Source organism: Schistocerca piceifrons, chromosome 4, assembly GCF_021461385.2.
Source record: "Schistocerca piceifrons isolate TAMUIC-IGC-003096 chromosome 4, iqSchPice1.1, whole genome shotgun sequence".
Lineage (NCBI taxonomy): Eukaryota > Metazoa > Arthropoda > Insecta > Orthoptera > Acrididae > Schistocerca > Schistocerca piceifrons.
Window position 1 is genome coordinate 60,414,669 of NC_060141.1, and position 20,825 is coordinate 60,435,493.

Here is a 20,825-nt window from a genome sequence, read left to right on the forward strand (position 1 = left end):
CACCAAGATATGTCTTCCAATGGACGGATCCGAAGAAAGAGGGGATCACTGTGCCACATGCTGACAGAATGGCTGCAATGTGCTCTGGACAACTGCATCAATACCTCCATTTGGTGGGGTGCCTAGGGCGACAGCAGTGGTGAAAGCATCCCAATGAGCTTTGGAGAGAGTCCATCTGGGTGGAAACACAGGCGAGTGACACCAAGGGAGAGTAAAAAGAATTGGTAAGTGATAACTGTTACACACATCGTCATAACTCACCAATGGATGGACGGAAAAAGACCTGGGCTGCAAACAGAAAGGTCAGTGGCTGAATAGGACCAGAGTCTGAAGAAAAGGTTATTTCTAAAGCAGCAGTAGAGGTGGAAGCAGCAACTGCAGCAACTGTACCTACACACATAACAAATGCTGGAGCAGCAGCACCTACCACACTTCATCTACAGGATTCAACAGCAGCAGAAGATGAAGCAACATCCACATCTCCACAGTCACCAGTTGCATTACAGTGCCTACAGCAGCAGCAGCAGCATCAGTACCTACCACACTGCATCAGCAAGACTCAACAGCAGCATAAGAAGAAGCAACAACCACATCTCCACAATCACCAGATGCCACAACAGTGCCTCCACACACCATAACAGCAATTCCATCAATTCCTGTAATAGGAGCCTCACCTACAATATCATCACAAGGAGGGAAGAGTAAGCATACATCAGTAGATGTGCTACCACTCCAAGTGAACAATTTTATAGTAAAATGCAACAAGAGGCAGAAATCCAAAAGATAAGCCTTGTAAAAGGATGAAAACCAATCACTATAATGTTAAATGTGTAAGCAATGAGAGTGTAGATTTTAAAATATGTTACCTTAAGATTCAAGGACTGAAAGATAAAGAACTTATCATAAATGAGTTTGGTATTGATAACAAGTATGATATTTTTTGTCTGAGTGAACACTGGGCTAATGAGAATGAACTTGCAGTTACCACATTTAACAACTTAAGTGTAGTAAATAGCTTCTGCAGGAAAGAGCACATTAGAGGTGGTGTGGCAATTTATACCAACCAGTCACTCAATTGCACAATAACCAAACTTGCCCTAATTCCTTGAGTGATGAACAGCACATTGAAGTTACAGGTATAATCATTAATAGTCATACGCTAATAGTAGTATCCATGTATACTATACATTGTATAGATCACCAAAGGGAAGCATTAACATATTTTTAGAAAAAATGGACATGCTACTGAGTGAATTAAGTAATATTAAATGGCTACACTATGATATTGCAATAGGAGGTGATCTGAATGCTGATTTTGATGTTACTAAATGTAAGAGTAGTGTTGCAGAACTGGAAAACTTACTAAGACAATACAATATACATCATGTCAATAAGAGGCCCACAAGAAACAAAGCATATTTAGATAACATCTGTGTAAACTTCAAGACCACTGAAAACACATGTGAAGCTGAAGTGTTCCCATTCTCAGACCATGACTCTGTATCTCTAAATTATGCAAGTAAAATTCCCCTCAATAGGAGCAATACAAACAGACCTGTCCCAACAGTTGTGATTACCAGACCTGTAACAGGATAAAATTAACACATTTCGTAATTCCCTTGCTGACAGAGACTGGTTTAGCCATTGTAGTGTTGATGGACATTACACATCAGGCAATGACCTGACAGCCAAAATAGTATTTATAGATTTTTTAATGCATTCTTGACCCTATTTAACCATAGTATTCCCATAAAGAAAATAAAAATAATGGACAGCAGCCATAAATTCAGCTCTCAAAACATACAAAATATGTGGTACACTAAACAGCTGACAGATCTAAAAAAACAACTTTTGTTACTGTACAACATATACAATTGTATGAAGTCTGACTATGCCAAATCAGCCTATGTGGAATGCAGGAATGAATACAAAAAAAGCCACCCTGCAAGTTAAAGAAACCTACAATGCCAACAGCATACATAATTCCACCAATAAATGCAAAACAGCTTGGAAAACAACTAAAAGTGCTGCCACAGGAGACAAAATTAATATCCCACCTCAAACACTCAATGAGTTTTTTATTAATTCAGTGAAAGAAATAGGAAATACAATTATCCATCAGAGTTACTCTCTCAAAATTGGGGTAGACAGTCGCTAAACACAAGCACGCTAACCTTCACTGAAGTATCGCCTAGATACTTTCGAAATTTTCCTGAATTTCTCCACCCTTTAACGTGTTTTGGAGGCAACACAACTACCTAACCTTTGTACACATCATTGTTCACCAACCTAAGTTCAGCACAGGATCAACATAGCTCATCTCAAACCAACACTTTTTCGACTTTTTTCACACCTTCATCTCTCCCCATATATCGATAATTTGTATTATTTAGCATGTTAGATAGTGGCTTCAGAGCAAGGCAGAACCAGAAAGGACTTAATGAGTCTCCTTGGTATATTCCACACTTAATCTGTATTGGCTGTGGTGTGATATTATTTGAATTTATTTGGATATTAAGTGTGGTTTTCCAATTTTTCATTACTGTGTTTAGGAACTGTATCAATTTAGGATCTACTTTGTATATTTCCAATATTTGTAGTAATCATGAGTGGGGTACACTATCAAAAGCTTTTTGGTAATCAATGTATGCGTAGTGTAGCAACCTTTGTTTAGTTTTAGCTTGATATGTCACCTCTGCATCTATTATCAGTTGCTCTTTACATCCTCGTGCTCCTTTGCAACAGCCTTTTTGTTCTTCATTTATAATTTTGTTCTGTGTTGTATGTGTCATTAATTTCTGTGTAATGACTGATGTTAATATTTTGTATATTGTTGGTAGGCATGTTATGGGGCGATATTTTGGTGGGTTTGCTGTGTCTGCTTGATCTTTAGGTTTCAGATAAGTCATTCCATGTGTAAGTGTATCAGGGAATGTGTATGGCTCTACAATGTAACTGTTAAATAATTTATCTAAAAACAAAGATGATGTGACTTACCAAACAAAAGTGCTGGCAGGTCGATAGACACACAAACATACACACAAAATTCAAGCTTTCGCAACAAACGGTTGCTTCATCAGCAAAGAGGGAAGGAGAGGGAAAGACATCATGTCTGCTTGTGTCTGTGTATGTGCAGATGGATATATGTGTGTGTGTGTGTGTGTGTGGGTGTGTGCGCGTGCGCGCGCGAGTGTATACCTGTCCTTTTTTCCCCCTAAGGTAAGTCTTTCCGCTCCCGGGATTGGAATGACTCCTTACCCTCTCCCTTAAAACCCACATCCTTTCGTCTTTCCCTCTCCTTCCCTCTTTCCTGATGAAGCACCCGTTTGTTGCGAAAGCTTGAATTTTGTGTGTATGTTTGTGTTTGTTTGTGTGTCTATCGACCTGCCAGCACTTTCGTTTGGTAAGTCACATCATCTTTGTTTTTAGATATATTTTTCCCACGTGGAATGTTTCCCTCTATTATATTCATGTTAAATAATTTAGTTAGACGTGAATGTGTTGAGGTGAACTTCTTTAGCCAGAAATTTGCTATTTTAACTTTTCCAGGGGCTTTCCAATTGTGCGTAGAATTAATTGCTCGGGTGACTTGATGTTGCAAAATTATCACTTCAGGCATTTGTGGTCTCATCTTGTATGTGTCTGTTTCTGCTTGTACCCACCGAGTATGCCTGTTATGTTGTACCGGGTTTGACCATATGTTGCTCCAGAACTGTTCCATGTCTGTTATGTTTGGTGGATTGTCTATTTTAATGTGTGTGTTATCTACTGTCTGGTAAAATTTCTTTTGGTTTGTGTTGAATGTTTGGTTTTGTTTCCTTCTATTTTCATTTTCATTTTTTTGGTATCATCTAAGTCGTTTGGCCAATGTTGGTAATCTCTGCTTCTTTTCATCTGATTGCTCTATCACTTCTTGTTGTGAGATTTTACCTAACCTTTTTCGTTTTTTGTCTGATATTTCATTCCTTATAAATTGTGTTAGCTGTCCGATGTCTTTTCTCAGTTTTTCTATTATGACCTGTAGCCTGTGTTGCCATGCTGGTTTTGTGGGTTTCTTCTGTGTGTTGGTTGGTTCTGATCTCTGCCTAGTGTGTATATTTAGTGTAGTGAGTGCTCCTATATAAACCAGTAGTTGTAACTCTTCCATAGTTGTATTTTCATTTATTTTGTTGATAGTTGTTATTGTTGTTTCAACTTGTGCGTTATTTGGTGGTCTATGCAAGAATGGTCTAATGTCTGTATTTGTGTCTTTGTATTCTATATATGTCAGCTGAAATTTTTCTTCTATATCTAACATGTGTGTCAGTTCGTGTTCTATTTGTGCTTGTTCTGCTGGCTGTCTTAAGATTTCGTTTTCCTTTGATTGTTTAACTGATGCGTGTTGTTCTTTGTTTGTTTGCTCTGGGATGTTTGAGTCCATTACTGTATTTCTTCCTCTTCTGATTGCACATTTTGTTCCAGTATTTGTTGTACTTGTTTGATGTTTTCTAATTCTGATTGGGGTATCCTGTAATTTTTGATTATTACATGGATCTGATCAGCTAGTTGTTCTGTTAAAATTTTAATTCTGGGTATCTGGTAATAAATGTTGTATATACTTGTGATCTGTGTCCAGTTATTATTATTATTATTATTATTATTATTATTATGCCTCACTGAAAGTGTGGGAACACCAGCATTCAAAAGGAAAAGATCAATCTCTGCAAAGAAGTTTTCAAAAGCTTTACTACAGCCAGTGGTCATAGTTCCATCCCACAAAGTGTTTCGGGCATTGAAATCACCCAGTATTACAAAGGGTTAAGTGAGCTGAGAAAACACTGCATACAACATGTTGTGGGACATTTCATCATTTGGAGGGAGATACACATTTCAGATGGTTAATTCCAGAGATATCGTCACATGAACACCCACAGCCTAGAAAGTTGTGTTGAGTGGCATGTGTTTGCTGTAGACAGTCCAGAACATACAAGCAAACACCAGCCGATGTCCTTTCATAGTACATGTAGTTGTTAAAATGGCCCTGGCAGCTGTGGAGGGTAGGGGTCCACATTGCTAGGAGACAAGTTTCCTGGTGATGCAGAAAACAAGGGAAGTGCACAAAAGATGTCATAGCTCATCCAGGTGGTAGATGAAACTGCTACAGTTTCACTGGAGGATCACACTATCAGTATCCTGTGGGGGGCATGATTGGACCAAATGCCTCAGTGACACCTGCTGCTACTGGTTGTGAAGATACTTTATCAGTACCCATTTGCTCCAAATGAAGCTAAGTGGGGAGGTCTGGAGCCATAAGAGTAACCAGGAACACTGCCTCAGATACAGAGGCAGAACACATTGTGTCTGTCAACATGGGGTCAGAATCTTTCCCCTATTTAAAGACTTCTTCTTATAATCAGATGATTTAGATTTCTGCAATTTATGGGACAGAAGAGGAACTCAAAGCTTTACGACCTGCAACCTGTGTCTGCTTCAACCACCATCTGGTATCCAGTTGCAGATCAGCAAGGTCCTGGGAAGAGAGCATCTCGAGGGAACCCTTTCTGGTAAGTGGTGCTGGACGAGGGCATTGCTTCTCCGGCTGGAGGTGGGAAATAACATGCCTGGTGGATAGGGTGGAGAGGGAGTCAACACACACAAAGATGGTGTCAGGGAGGCAGTGTGAGGAGGACCCCCACCACTAGGGGAGTGGGTGTAGTCAGGCAGCTCTGAGGGCCAAACGCAGAAGATATGGGGTGTGATGGCAGTCATTCAAGTGAACGATATCAACATAGCAGTAGTGTACATCATTATCATATGCACAGGATGCAGGCAATCATATTTCTTCTTGGCCTCTTGATATATGAGGTGGTCAAGGGCCTTGGATTCCTGGATTTTTTGCATTTGAAAACAGTGCAATCTGGTGACACGGTGAATACTGCTCCCCACAGTTGACTCAGAAGGAGGGGGCACAGGAAGCGTTCATGAACAACTGATGGCCAAAATCCCTATAGAGTGGCCTGGCACTCCAGTGCAAAGACATGTGTCCAAATTGCATACATTTGTAGCACTGCATGGGAGGAGGAATATATGACTTGACATCACAGCTGCACACAACCACTCTGACCTTCTCAGGCAATGAGTCACCTTCAAAGGCCAAGATGTTGTCGTTTGGTCCTTGCTGGACACGATGGGCAAAATGCACATCTCGTCACTTCAAATTAGCATGCAACTCGTCATCAGTCTGTAAAAGGAGATCTCAGTGGAAAATGATGCCTCGTACCATGTCAGAGTTTTAGGGCAGATTATAGTTACAGGAATATCACCCAGCTTGTCACAGGAGAGCAGTGCCCATAAATGAGTTGAGGAGGCTGCTTTAAGCAGAACAGAGCCACTTTTCATTTTTGAAATCACTACCGCTTTCCCAAACCTGTCCTCAAGATATTCAATGAAGAACAAAGGTGTTGTATTCAAAAAGGAATTCCCACTCCAAATGGGAGCTGTCTCCTTTGGTGCCGCCTGGCCACAGTAATGCTTACCTGGCCAGTAGACTGTTGCCCTAAGTCCCCATGCCACAGCCATGGTGGACACGTGCTCCTTGGCTTGGACTGGGAGTTTCCAGCTCAGGTATCAATGGTAAGATCTGTGAGTGGTCAGGGGTCTATAACAGTGCAATGTACTTGTTGCCATCCCCCCCCCCCCTTCCAACAAGGGAATAGCTACTGTGCTAGGTTTCAGGTGTTGTACCATTGCAAGAAAAAAGGGTGCAAAGAGAGAAAAGCACGAAGGTGCTGGATGACCTAGTCTGCAAGATGAGTACTGCTGTAATGCTAACTCACTGTCCTGCCTTGTAGATGTGATGCGTCCTCATCTTTTGTCACACCTGCACATATCACAAACCATTTCTCCAAAACTTAGCTAATAATTAAATAAACTTTCTTCAAATTTCAAGAGCATCTTTCAACATTATAAAGGCCCAAGAGATGTGATATATCCTTTTATCGGAGGCTTAAGTATTATTTGGAGCTTAGAAATATTTCTGTGTGCACTAGTTCAGGACCTGCAAATATTTTGAAACTCTGTATGCTTATGGACATTGACTCATGTTGTTGTTGTTGTTGTTGTTGTTGTTGTTGTGGTCTTCAGTCCTGAGGCTGGTTTGATGCAGCTCTCCATGCTACTCTATCCTGTGCAAGCTTCTTCATCTTCCAGTACCTACTGCAGCCTACATCCTTCTGAATCTGCTTAGTGTATTCATCTCTTGGTCTCCCTCTACAATTTTTACCCTCCACGCTGCCCTCCAATACTAAATTGGTGATCCCTCGATGTCTCAGAAAATGTCTTACCGACCGATCCCTTCTTCTAGTCAAGTTGTGCCACAAGCTCCTCTTCTCCCCAATTCTATTCAATACCTCCTCATTAGTTATGTGATCTACCCATCTAATCTTCAGCATTCTTCTGTAGCACCACATTTCGAAAGCTTCTATTCTCTTCTTGTCTAAACTATTTATCGTCCACGTTTCACTTCCATACATGGCTACACTCCATACAAATACTTTCAGAAACGACTTCCTGACATTTAAATCTATACTCGATGTTAACAAATTTTTCTTCTTCAGAAACGCTTTCCTTGTCACTGCCAGCCTACATTTTATATCCTCTCTACTTCAACCATCATCAGTTATTTTGCTCCCCAAATAGCAAAACTCCTTTACTACTTTAAGTGTCTCATTTGCTAATCTAATTCCCTCAGCATCGCCCGACTTAATTCGACTACATTCCATTATCCTCGTTTTGCTTTTGTTGATGTTCATCTTATACCCTCCTTTCCAGACACTGTCCATTCCGTTCAACTGCTCTTCCAAGTCCTTTGCTGTCTCTGACAGAATTACAATGTCATCGGCGATCCTCAAGGTTTTTATTTCTTCTCCATGGATTTTAATACCTACTCCGAACTTTTCTTTTGTTTCCTTTATTGCTTGCTCAATATACAGATTGAATAACATCGGGGATAGGCTACAACCCTGCCTCACTCCCTTCCCAACCCCTGCTACCCCTCGACTCTTATAACTGCCATCTGCTTTCTGTACAAATTGTAAATAGCCTTTCGCTCCCTGTATTTTACCCCTGCCACCTTCAGAATTTGAAAGAGAGCATTCCAATCAACATTGTCAAAAGCTTTCTCTAAGTCTACAAAAATTAAACTTTTCACTCGAGGGAAGACTTGAACTGAGGACCTCTCGTCCTGCAGCTGCTCAAGCTAACCACGGGACCACGGCGCACTCATGGTTGGACTAAAACTGATCGAATATTTCAACTGCAATGAATTTGTTTCTGTATTAAGACTTGTACACACCAGCTGGACTTTAAGGTTTTGTTGCACTTTCAGTGACTTGATGCATGGCTATGTGCTATTAGTTCACATTTGTTATGGTCTATGAATGCTCTGCTTGCACTTCAAAATTAATCATTTTGGTTTCTGGTATCTGAAGATTAGTAACAACCTATACGAGGCTGCCAATCGGAATAAATTTGAGAGAGATTCGAATAAACAAATAATCAAACTTTAATCCTTTGGTTGTAGACCACATTATTACCCTACGGGATATTATTCTTAATGCTTCCCTCCTTTAGTAATCACAACCCATATATTGCTTTGTTTAATTATTTCACTGTTTTGTCATCCCTAAAGTAAGGTGCCTCATGAATGATCCATGCTTCTATAAGGGGCCAGAGCAACAGTGCAGGAAGAAACACCTTTTGATCGGATGAGCCATATTCAAATCTAACTTGCACTCTGCTATTTATGTAGTGACAAACTGATGTTGACTCACAATTACTTAGTTGTTAGTGTTACTGAGCCCTTGTACAGTTGTAATGTCCCTCTACTCAGTCTGTCTGGAAAACTGAGTCATCATCTCCTCATGATTAATGAGATAATGAGCTCAGGAGAATGGCAAGATATTACTGGCATATATCTTGGCACATGATTTTCTAGTAGAAGCATTACACTGTGATCATGTATTGCGAAAGGGTGCTGTAGCTGTCCACTTTCAGTATTAACCACTACTTTGAGTTCTCTGTGTGATCTTTAATTGTGTAATTCAGTTACTTATGAAGTTTGTACTAGTTGCCTTTTCAAACATGCATTTAGGTATTCTTTTTTGATATCCTTGGACAATTTAATATATAATTTTACTACTTTTTTTTTTTTTTTAGAAAACACTGTTTTCTGAGATTTTGTTTGTTTTATCCTTGGTAAATATAAGTTCAAACTGAATTTTGTTCCATGATTATGTATAGAACTATTAATGAAATACTTACTAACACTTTTCCTGATATGCGTAAGAGATTGATAGATATACTCTCTTAACACAGTAAGGATTCCCAGTTTTTAAAATAGTTAGTTTAGTTATTATTCATATGGTGGTTTGAACCACATCCCTGACAGAAGAAATACCTGAAAGTTTGGTTGATATAATAGGTCATAAAAGTTACCAAATGGGCCATTAGTTTTTCCAAAATTGCAATGGAATTATTAATTATATAGTGATCATAATTATGTATTGGTGAAGTCACATCACACAGTAGCAGAATATTCAGCCAATATGACAAATATAATGAGTCCTAGCCATTAATGAAAGCTGAAATTGCCAGACTCTCTTAAATAAGGAAAAAGTAACAATTTTGCTGCATACATAAGGGTGTATAAGCTAAACTAACCATAAAAAGATTCCTGACCATTTCATGCAAATATATCAAGTGGCTGTGATGGTACATTACGCAGAGAACTAGACTCCAGCCCTGGAGGCCTCAGGTACAATCCCTGGTAGGAGTGGGAAATTTTCATCATTCCAGTCCCTCCATGACAGCCACAGGTCCATTTGGCCTGCTATCAGATGAGTACAGGGGCTCTCTCCTGGGGGTAAATGGAGACCAGGACAATTGGACCACCACCATCCCCCTGCTAGTGATGTGGTGAAGAAAGGCCATACTATGCCTACAGCCACCCAATAGCCCACTCACAGGCTTGTGCCACGGACTTTACCTTTGCTTTACTTATATAGACAAAATAATGTCTCAAAAAGCAGTCACAACAAGAACAGATGATATTATGTGATGTATCTAGCTATTTCCCAATAGTTGAGTGAACTAGCTTACTAGCAGCCACAGGAGACACTGCAGTGCACTAATACTGTGTTGATGGATTACAAGGGGCACCACCTCCAGCAATTCTGACAGCACTTTTGAATGTTAATTGTATAGATACAGCCTTTAAGCTCAGGGGGAATCTTGTTAAGGTTGATCAAACAATTGTGTATGACACCAGTCCACACACAAAGTTATTGAGAACTTTTATAATGGCCTTGTTCTCAGGTGGCATGAGGATTTTTGTCTCCCCCCCCCAATTATGAGTGTTAAACACAAAAGGCTACATGATATCATCTCCATGAACAAAACATAGCATAGTTCTGTTGAACAAAACACAGCATTCGAAATTTATTCACTGACAGTGAGTTCTTTGACATCAGCAGTAGTTGGTAGTTTATTGTCACCTCAACCACTTGAGCCAGCCATGCACGCTGCCCAAATATCCATATGTCACACTATCTATATCCTTATGTCATAGCCCCTACATTCATCACCTAATACTCGCCAACATTATTAATTGGGTTCCCTTTACAAGTGCTACCCGCTATCTATCAAAGTAATCAAATATGGTACATTGTTTATTAGTTATTCTTCTGTGGTTTAACTTAAATATTCTACATATTTAACTGTTGAAAAATAATCAAAATGTGTACAAGGGATTGTCAAACATCGTCCTCAGTTCAGAAATCTACTTCCAAGAAACAATATTGAATCCATTACCGAGACTCTCTGTGGAAAAGAGTGGCACTTCTTGATAGATTCCAGTGAAATTAGTCACACATCACTTCTTTTTCTGCACAATGGGAAAAAATTCCTTTTTATCCCTTTGCTCACAAAGTTAATCTGAAGGAGATATGTGAAGACTTTAAAATGCTTCTCACACTTTCACAGTATGAGAAATAAAACTGACATGAATAGGGAAATCTCAAGGTCATTGAAATTCTTCTCGGCATGTACCTTGGGTACACAAAGCAGTACAGATTTCTACATGAGTGGGACTTATATATTCTCTCTACATTTCAGCCTTCCTTTCTTTGCTCAGCAGTCTTGCCATCTGAGCCCTTGATATTCATACAAGTGCTCCTTGGTGCTACAAGGGTCTTTCCAATCCTACAGGCTACATCTATCTTTCCTTTAGTCATACATGCACTTGAAACCTTACATTTCTCATCCCAGCACTCCTGGGTTGCAATTTTGCACTTCTTGTCAATCTCATTTTTTAAATGTCTGTATTCCCTTTAGCCCACTTCATAGGCCGTATTTTTAAACTTTCTTGTTTCATCAGTTAGATTCAATGCTTGTGAGTTATCCATTATCACATACCCCAAACCTCATCATGCTTGAAGGGGGAAACCAAATGGCACTATGGTTGGCCCGATAGGTCAAACGGATATCAACTGCGTTTTTTAAAATAGGAACCCCCATTTTTTATTACATATTCATGTAGTACGTAAATAAATATGAATGTTTTAGTTGGACCACTTTTTTTGCTTTGTGATAGATGGCGCTGTAATAGTCACAAACGTATAAGTGCGTGGTATCACGTAGCATTCCGCCAGTGCGGATAGTATTTGCTTCATGATACATTACCCGTGTTAAAATGGACCGTTTACCAATTGCAGAAAAGGTTGATATCGTGTTGATGTATGGATATTGTGATCAAAATGCCCAGCGGGTGTGTGCTATGTATGCTGCTTGGTATCCTGGACGTTATCATCGTAGTGTATGGACCGTTCGCCGGATAGTAACGTTATTTAAGGAAACAGGAAGTGTTTAGCCACATGTGAAATGTCAACCATGACCTGCAGCAAATGATGGTGCCCAAGTAGGTGTTTTAGCTGCTGTCGTGACTCATCCGCACATCGGTAGCAGACAAATTGTGCGAGAATCAGGAATCTCAAAAACGTCGGTGTTGAGAATGCTACATCAACATCGATTGCAACTGTACCATATTTCTATGCACCAGGAACTGCATGGCTACAACTTTGAGTGTCGTGTACAGTTCTCCCCAGAAATTACAGGATGACGACAGATTTTTTGCATGCATTCTATTTAGCGACGAAGCGTCATTCACCAACAGCGGTAACATAAACCGGCATAACATGCACTATTAGGCAACGTAAAATCCACGATGGCTATGACAAGTGGAATATCAGCGACCTTGGCGGGTTAATGTATGGTGCGGCATTATGAGAGGAAAGATAATTGGCCCCCATTTTATCGATGGCAATCTAAATGGTGCAATGTATGCTGATTTCCCACATAATGTTCTACCAATATTACTACAAGATGTTTCACTGCATGACAGAATGGCGATGTACTTCCAACACGGTAGATGTCTGGCACATAGCTCGCGTGCAGTTGAAGCGGTATTGAATAGCATATTTTATGACAGGTGGATTGATCGTCGAAGCACCATACTATGGCCCACACGCTCACAGGATCTGATGCCCCCGGATTTCTTTCAGTGGGGAAAGTTGAAGGATATTTGCTGTCGTGATCCACTGACAAAGCCTGACAACATGCGTTAGCGCATTGTCAATGCAAGTGCAAACATTACGGAAGGTGAACTATTCGCTGTTGAGAGGAATATCGTTACACGTATTGCCAAATGCATTGAGGTTGACGGACATCATTTTGAGCATTTATTGCATTAATGTGGTATATACAGGTAATCATGCTGTAACAGCATGTGTTCTCAGAAATGATAAATTCACAAAGGTACATGTATCACATTGGAACAACCGAAATAAAATGTTCAAACATACCTACGTTCTGTATTTTAATTTAAAAAACCTACCTGTTACCAACTGTTCATCTAAAATTGTGAGCCATATGTTTTTGACTATTACAGTGCTACCTATCACAAAGCAAAAAAATGATCCAACTAAAACATTCATATTTCTTTACGTGCTACATGAATATGTAATAAAAAATGAGGGTTCCTATTTTAAAAAAAACGCAGTTGATATCCATTTGACCTATGGCAGCGCCATCTAGCAGGCCAACCATAGCGCCATCTGGTTTCCTCCTTCCAGCTCAATGAGTCTCCTTCTTTGTAGTTTTTTCGTTTGATGCTTATTTTGTGAGGTATTTGGCCCGGTCACTATCAATGGACCACCCTGAATATACTTCAGCCACCTAGAGTTTACTCTCATAGGCACAGTAAAGACATTATCAGGCTAATTACAATGTACACACACGCTTTAGTGCAGCCAGTCATTCTTCACAAAGTCTATGTACGACAAACAGGAAGAAACCTAAACAAGTGGTAAAATGCTTGAAAGCAAATGTTTTTTGAGAAGCTTTAATTTTAGATATAACAAAAAAAAGAAGATATTAACTCTCAGTGGCAAAGAGAGAAAAGGGGAGAAGATGAGAGGTGAAGGTGGGGGGAGGAGTGAGGAGTGAGGGGGGAGGGGGAGGGGGGCGGGGGGAGGGGGAGGAGGAAGAGCAGGAGAGCAAGAGAAGGGGATCAATAAATCTGCTATTTATCCATACTTGGTGCTTTGTTTTACTATAAAGAAAATTGTTTGCATTTCAGGCTACTGATCTTGAATGTTAATTACTGCAGATCAACTGTTACATTAGCTTACCACATCACAAAATACGGGCAATGCAACAGCTTCAAAAGACTTCACATTAACAATATACTGGCCAACACAGTATTCAGGATGGCTTCTCTCAATCTGCTTGCCTCTGTAAAAAAAAAAGTATTATTTAAATAGTGGATGATGACTAGAAAGAGAATGTTACAGAAATTACAAACGATAAGTTGATAAAAAGAAAAGCTGGAAAAAAATGACAAAATGTGAATGAAAACATTCAGTTTTTTTGTACCAAATGGATGAAAGTGGAATATCTTAGCAGCTTCAGGGAATAAACAAATTTCAACTCAAACATTTCTCTTGTTATAACATAAAGTCCCTTGTTGTGCTTACATCATATATATAAAAAAACCTGTGATCCTTGAGGCATAACAGATCCAGAAATCAAAAGAAAATTGGTACTCTTGGTTTAATGTTACTTTTTACTATTGTGTTAGTAGCTGTTTTACTAACATTGGTAACCAAAGTTGTTATGATGACACTGTGGTCACTAATCCTTGTCTCTATACTTATGCCATCAATTAGGTCAGGCCTGTTTGTAGCTACAAGGCCTAAAATATTTCCATTGGATGTGGTCTGTGGAACTAGATGTCCACGACAGTTTTCAGAAAATGAGTTCAAAAGATATTTGCAAGACTGACTGTCTGTACCCCTGCAATGAATCCATAAACAACCCACATGAAGTTTATATGAGAAACTGAAACTAAATTAGCAACTAACACATTGACTGCTGTCAAGTGAGTGGAAGTTGGTGTGAATGGGTATGTAGGGAGAGCTACTGAGAAACACATACAAGAAACACCAAAGATACCTTATGAACTATACTCTTCCATTGATACCATCTCTATTCTTCCACTAATACCACCTCTATTTGAAGTATAAGATCTGCCACTATTCCCCCAGCTAAATGACTGGTATGCCGGTGACAGGTCAAGTGGCAAAGTAAAAGAGAGGCAGAGATCACGTAGAACACAGGGTACTACATACAACCACACATCTAACAGGTTTGAGGCAGTCTCTCTTACTGAAATTTGTAATATATCACCCTCCCCCAACCCCAACAACATAACCCTTTATGTTTAATTTTGTGTAGCATTTTTATCTTAAGTTTCGCGTCTGGTATCTTTCACTATCAATTAGGTGCTAACTCAAGAAAATTCATCCCTGCAGCTGTTTCATTTTCAGTTCTCTTCAAATAAATAAAAAAAAAGCAGATGCATATATAACCTGCCTTTTTCTGGCAAATGTATAACTAAATGAATGGGAAGAGAGGAACACTCACATTTGTGTTACATAAACAGGGATTTACAAGTTGTCTTGATATGGACTATGTTAATTACCAAGCTATTCAATTATTTTATATTTGTGTTAAAATAAGGGTGCTGAAAGAGTGTTATCCAACTAAACAATGACAAAATTTCACCTGCCAGTCATGTCTACATCTGAATCTACTTCTATATATACATACATACTCTGCAACCCACTGTGCAGCATGTGGTTGAGGGCAGTCTGTTCCACTACTAGTCTTTTCCCCCTTCTGTTCCACTAACAAATAGAGGAAGGGAAAAAGAACTATCTACATGCCTCCATACAAGCCCTAATCTCTCCAATCTTATCTTCGCGGCCATTACATAAAATGTATGTTGGCGGCTGTAGAATCATTCAGTAATCAGCCTCAAATGCCAGTTCTCTACATTTGCTCAACAGCACTCCTCAAAAAGAGACTTACACTCCCTCCAGTGATTCCCAATTGATACGAAGATGGTATCTGTTCTTTCGGACATGTCCGAAAGAACAGATACCATCGGTGACCATGCAGTGCTCTAGAATGAAATGGTAATTAAACCAAGACCCTACACTGCTGACAGGCATTGATATACATCAATGGGGACAGTTGAAAATATGTGCCCTGACTGGGACTCAAACCTGGGATCTCCTGCTTACATAGCAGACGCTCTATCCATCTGAGCCACTGAGGGCACAGAGTATAGTGTGACTGCAGGGACGTATCCCTTGCACGCTCCCCATGAGACCCTCATTCCCAACTTAATGTCCACTCTTACGGGACTCGGTAAGATTGTCTGTGGTGAGTAATGAGTGTAATGGGCAGGGGCACTAGGAATGTAGTGTGTGGACATTAAGTTGGGAATGTGGGTCTCACGCGGAGTTTGCAAGGGATAAGTCCCTGCAGTCGCACTATACTTTGTGCCCTTGGTGGCTCAGATGGATAGAGCATCTGCTGCCTATCCTGTCTGTCAAATCATTTACGTATATAGAGAATGACAGCAGTCCTATCACATTTCCCTGGGGCATCCTGAATATACCCTTCTCTAATGAATACCTGCCATCAAGGGGACATACTGGGTTATGTTACTTAAGAAGTCTTCGAGCCACTGACATATCAGGGAACCTATTCCATATGATTGTACCTGCATTAACAGTCTGTAGTTGTACACTGTGTCAAATGCTTTCCGGAAATCTAGAAATATAGAATCTGCTTATTGTCCTTCATCCATAGCTCACAGGATTTCTAAAACTGTGATGATTTGTGGACAGAAGCTTTTATGTCTCAAGGAAATTTATTATATTCAAACTAGGAATATGTTCAAAGATTGTGCAATAAATGAGTGTTAAGGACATTGGTCTGCAATTTTGTGGATCTGTTCATTTACCCTTCTCACATACAGGAGTCACCTGCACTTTTTTCTAGTCACCTGGGACTTTTCACTGCACAAGATAGTTGCGATAAATGCAAGCTAAGTAAGGGGCCAATGCTGTAGAGTAATCTTTGTAAAACTGAACTGAGTTTCCATCAGGACCTGGTGACTTATTTGGTTTCAACTCTTTCAGTTGTTTCTCTACACCGGGGATCCTTATTACGGGGATCCTTATTACTATGTCCTCCATACAAGAGTCTGTGTGATAGTCAAATGATGGTTTGTTTGTATGATTCTCCTGCATGAACGTTTTCATAAATGCAAAATTTTGCCGTCTTCTACTGGCACACCAGACTGGTCGATGAGTGACTGGATAGAAGTCTTAGACCCACTTAGCAATTTTATGTAGGACCAGAATTTCTCAGGTTCTCAGCAAGATCTATTGCTATGGTATGATGGCAGTAGTTGTCGCAAGCCTTGTGTGTTGATCTTTTTCAGAAGCACAAATTTCTATTAACTTTAGCCTGTAGTCATTTGTGAATTCTCTCTTGAATTGAGGGTGTAACAGTCTTTGCTGCCTCAGGATTTTTCAAATTTAGTTGTTAACCCACAATGGGTCTTTTCTGTCCTTAATCCACTTACTCGGCACATACTTCTTCAGAGTGTGGTTTACAATCCATTTAAACTTTTCCTATAATTCCTCCGTGTCTATCATGCTCGAACTAAATGATGTCAGTTCATTGTCTAAGTGTGATGCTAACAAGTGTCTATTCCCTCTCCCTCGCAGAAATACTCTTCTAGCCTTCTTGAGTGTTTTACTAACTTTAGTAACAAAAGTTGCTATGATGATATCACGGTCACTAATCCTTGTCTCTATACTTATGCCGTCAATTAGGTCAGGCCTGTTTGTAGCTACAAGGCCTAAAATATTTCCATTGCATGTGGTCTGTGGCACTAGATGTCCAAGACAATTTTCAGAAAACGAGTTCAAAAGATCTTTGCAAGACTATCTGTCTGTACCCCTGCAATGAATCCATACACAACCCACATGAAGTTTACACAAGAAACTGAAACTAAATAAGGGTGATGCGGTTTGTCTGTTGGGCACCATGCTGTGTCCTGCACTGGGGAACTACATGTAAAATGGTAGGGGTCTGTTAATCATTGGCAGTTCAAATATATGGTGAAAAGTGCAGCTCTTTAAGGAAATAGCAACAAGGGATAAGAATGAGAGTCCTTAAGAACCTTCAAACTGGCTCACACACTATACATCACAGGCTGCTACCCAACTAGAACACTGTACAATATGCCAAGGTATGTTGTATTAGTCAAATGTCTGTCCAGTCCAGATAATGAAAGCTGTAAGAGGTCCCAAAGTATCTGTATAAGATCCAAAGAAATGTTACCTACATAATTTATTATTTACTTATTTATTTTTGAGTTCCATGGATCCTTGATGTGAATGTATCACTAAGAAGCAGAATATGTCAGATTATTACAGTAATAACCAAACTGGCACATAAATGGTTATCAGGCTAACAGTCTAATTGTATGTGAACAGATACAGGAGATTCAAGTGTTCAAGAGACAATAGTTACACAAACAAATTATAAAGCTTACACTCTGATTCACATAGAAATCATTCTGTAAACAGTTGATATACCAGTGCTACCAAGTCAGTTATTATGAGAATGCTTAAAATTAAGCACATTTCACTAATTATTACACACTGTCATAAAATTTCTGTAAACAACAGAAGGAACTATTCAAAAGATAATGTATAACTGTTTTTTGAATTTACTCATATCCCCAATGACTGATTTAACATGAACTGGGAGATTACTGCATACGTTTATGGTTGAATAATGTACTCCTCTCTGCACCATGATGAGACATTTTATTTCTTCTTTGTCAATATCATATTTACCTCTTGTATCATGATCATGATATTCATTGTTTGATTTGTAGGCGAGTCTAGTGGTCAAATGCCGAACCATTTGTGACAAGGTGACAGAGTCTGAAGCACACCTACAGAGCGGTGGAGCTCACATAATTCTAGGTGCAAAAATGTGGATACAACCCAAAATTAATAGCAGCCACATGTTTGAGATAAATGTAAATGTAGATTGAAAGGTTATGCTAATGGTGAATTGAGGTGGTGTGTGTGTCACAGTAAACAAGAGACTCAAATCTACAGAGATAGTAATGGAAGCCGTAAGTGAGATTGCTTGGGGAAGACTCAGTATCAAGGGCAATCATAAACAGAGAAGACCTCAGCACACCAGTACATATCTTCATAATCATAATGTAATTATCTGAGCAGTCTTAAATCGTCAAACAATCCAGTGCAATAGCAATAGTTCTGTCAGCAGTGTGCATGATAAGGCATCCAGTGAAACAACATTAAATGCTTTTTCTGGAAACAATTTTGAACAGATAGCCCAAATTCCACTCGTGATGTAAGTATATTAGATCTACTGGTAACAAAAACACCTAATCTCTTTGAAGATGTCCACATCAAAACTTTTATCAGTGACCACAAGACACGTGTGGCAATAATTACCAAACAGTAACTAGCACAAGTAGGAAGATTTACATATTCAGTAAACCAGGAAAAGAGGCAGTAGTGTTGTACCTCATGAAGGAATTCAAAACATTTAATTCAGGTTGAAGGCAGTAGCATTTAGTGGCCCTGTGGCTCAGTATTAGAAGGCTAGTTGATCAAGCACTACATAGATACCTACAGTCTTTGGGATAAAACCTAGCTACCTGCCAGCTGGTCATCACTGCAAAGACAAAGTCCAAGTTATTCACATGAGGCAACAATAAAACTGGCCACCTCTCAGAATCCTACAGTGGGCCATCAGCAAGAACTGGCACATATTTAGGAATTCAGTAATTTCTAGAGAAAGTATACCTTTTGTTTTAGCTGTTCAGGTGCTACAGTTGCTCGTGGTCTAGGGTTTACACAACACTGTATAAATGTAAAATGGAGAGTCCAAGGCCATTTCTTCTTTTATTTTTTTAAAACTGAATTATATATGTATACTAAAAGTATTTGTCTGAAGGAAGTTCAAAGATAATTTGCTTCACTTTCTAACTTATCAATAATAGCAAAACTTTCCGAAACTAGTTACAGTTACAGTTATGATCTCTGCTTGAGATTTTCCTCTTCATACAGTTGCCACTGACTACTGCAGCCTGATGCCAGGCGACACTCACTCAAATGATTGAAGGCACTACACCTTGCACGTATGGTCTACAGCACACATTCCTGGACTTGCATTGGCAAGCACGAAATTATTTACTGTTACAGCTCAGTTTATAGTGTGAATTATTTTAATAAATTGTGCTAGCACCATGCAGAAACAACCACCACTGAAGCAGAGTAAGACATGGGAAACAATGAAGTACGTTATTTAACACTGTGGGCAAATGATGATGATGATGATGACCAAAGAAGGGAAAGCAGAAAGGTGGGAGGAGTATATAGAGGGTCTATACAAGTGCGATGTACTTGAGGGCAATATTATGGAAATGGAAGAGGATGTAGATGAAGATGAAATGGTAGATATGATACTGCATGAAGAATTTGACAGAGCACTGAAAGACCTAAGTCAAAACAAGGCCCCAGGAGTAGACAACATTCCATTAGAGCTACTGATAGCCTTGGGAAAGCCAGTCATGACAAAAACTCCTCCATCTGGTGAGCAAGATGTATGAGACAGGCAAAATACCCGCAGACTTCAAGAAGAATGTAATAATTTCAATCCCAAAGAAAGCAGGTGTTGACAGCTGTGAAAATTACCTATCAGTTTAATAAGTCACGGTTGCAAAGTACTAAATGAATTCTTTACAGACGAATGAAAAAACTGGTAAACGCCGACCTCGGGGAAGATCAGTTTGGATTCCATAGAAATGTTGGAACACACGAGGCAACACTGACCCTGACTGATCTTCGAAGATAGGTTAAGGAAAGGCAAACCTATGTTTCTAACATTTGTAGACTTAGAGAAAGCTTTTGACAATGTTGACTGGAATACTCTCTATCAGATTCTGAAGGTGGCAGGGGTAAAATACAGAGAGCGAAAGGCTATTTACAAAAATGTTCAAATGTGTGTGAAATCTTATGGGACTTAACTGCTAAGGTCATCAGTCCCTAAGCTTACACACTACTTAACCTAAATTATCCTGAGGACAAACACACACACTCATGCCCAAGGGAGGACTCGAACCTCTGCCGGGCTCAGCCGCACAGTCCATGACTGCAGCGCCTTAGACTGCTCAGCTAATCCTGCGCGGCGGCCATTTACAATTTGTGCAAAAACCAGATGGCAATAATAAGAGTTGAGGGGCATGAAAAGGAAGCAGTGGTTGAGAAGGGAGTGGGACAATGTTGTAGCCTGTCCCTGATGTTATTCAATCTGTATAT

General features: G+C 39.6%; 1 protein-coding gene across 1 annotated transcript in view; it reads right to left on the bottom strand.

The window, feature by feature from the left end:
- LOC124795160 (cancer-related nucleoside-triphosphatase homolog) overlaps positions 1-20,825 on the bottom strand; it is a 77,018-nt gene that overhangs the window by 17,524 nt on the left and 38,669 nt on the right. Inside the window, exon 3 of the mRNA XM_047259048.1 lies at positions 13,725-13,827. Within this exon, the coding sequence (XP_047115004.1) occupies positions 13,725-13,827 (103 nt within the window). The remainder of the gene's footprint in view (positions 1-13,724; positions 13,828-20,825) is intronic.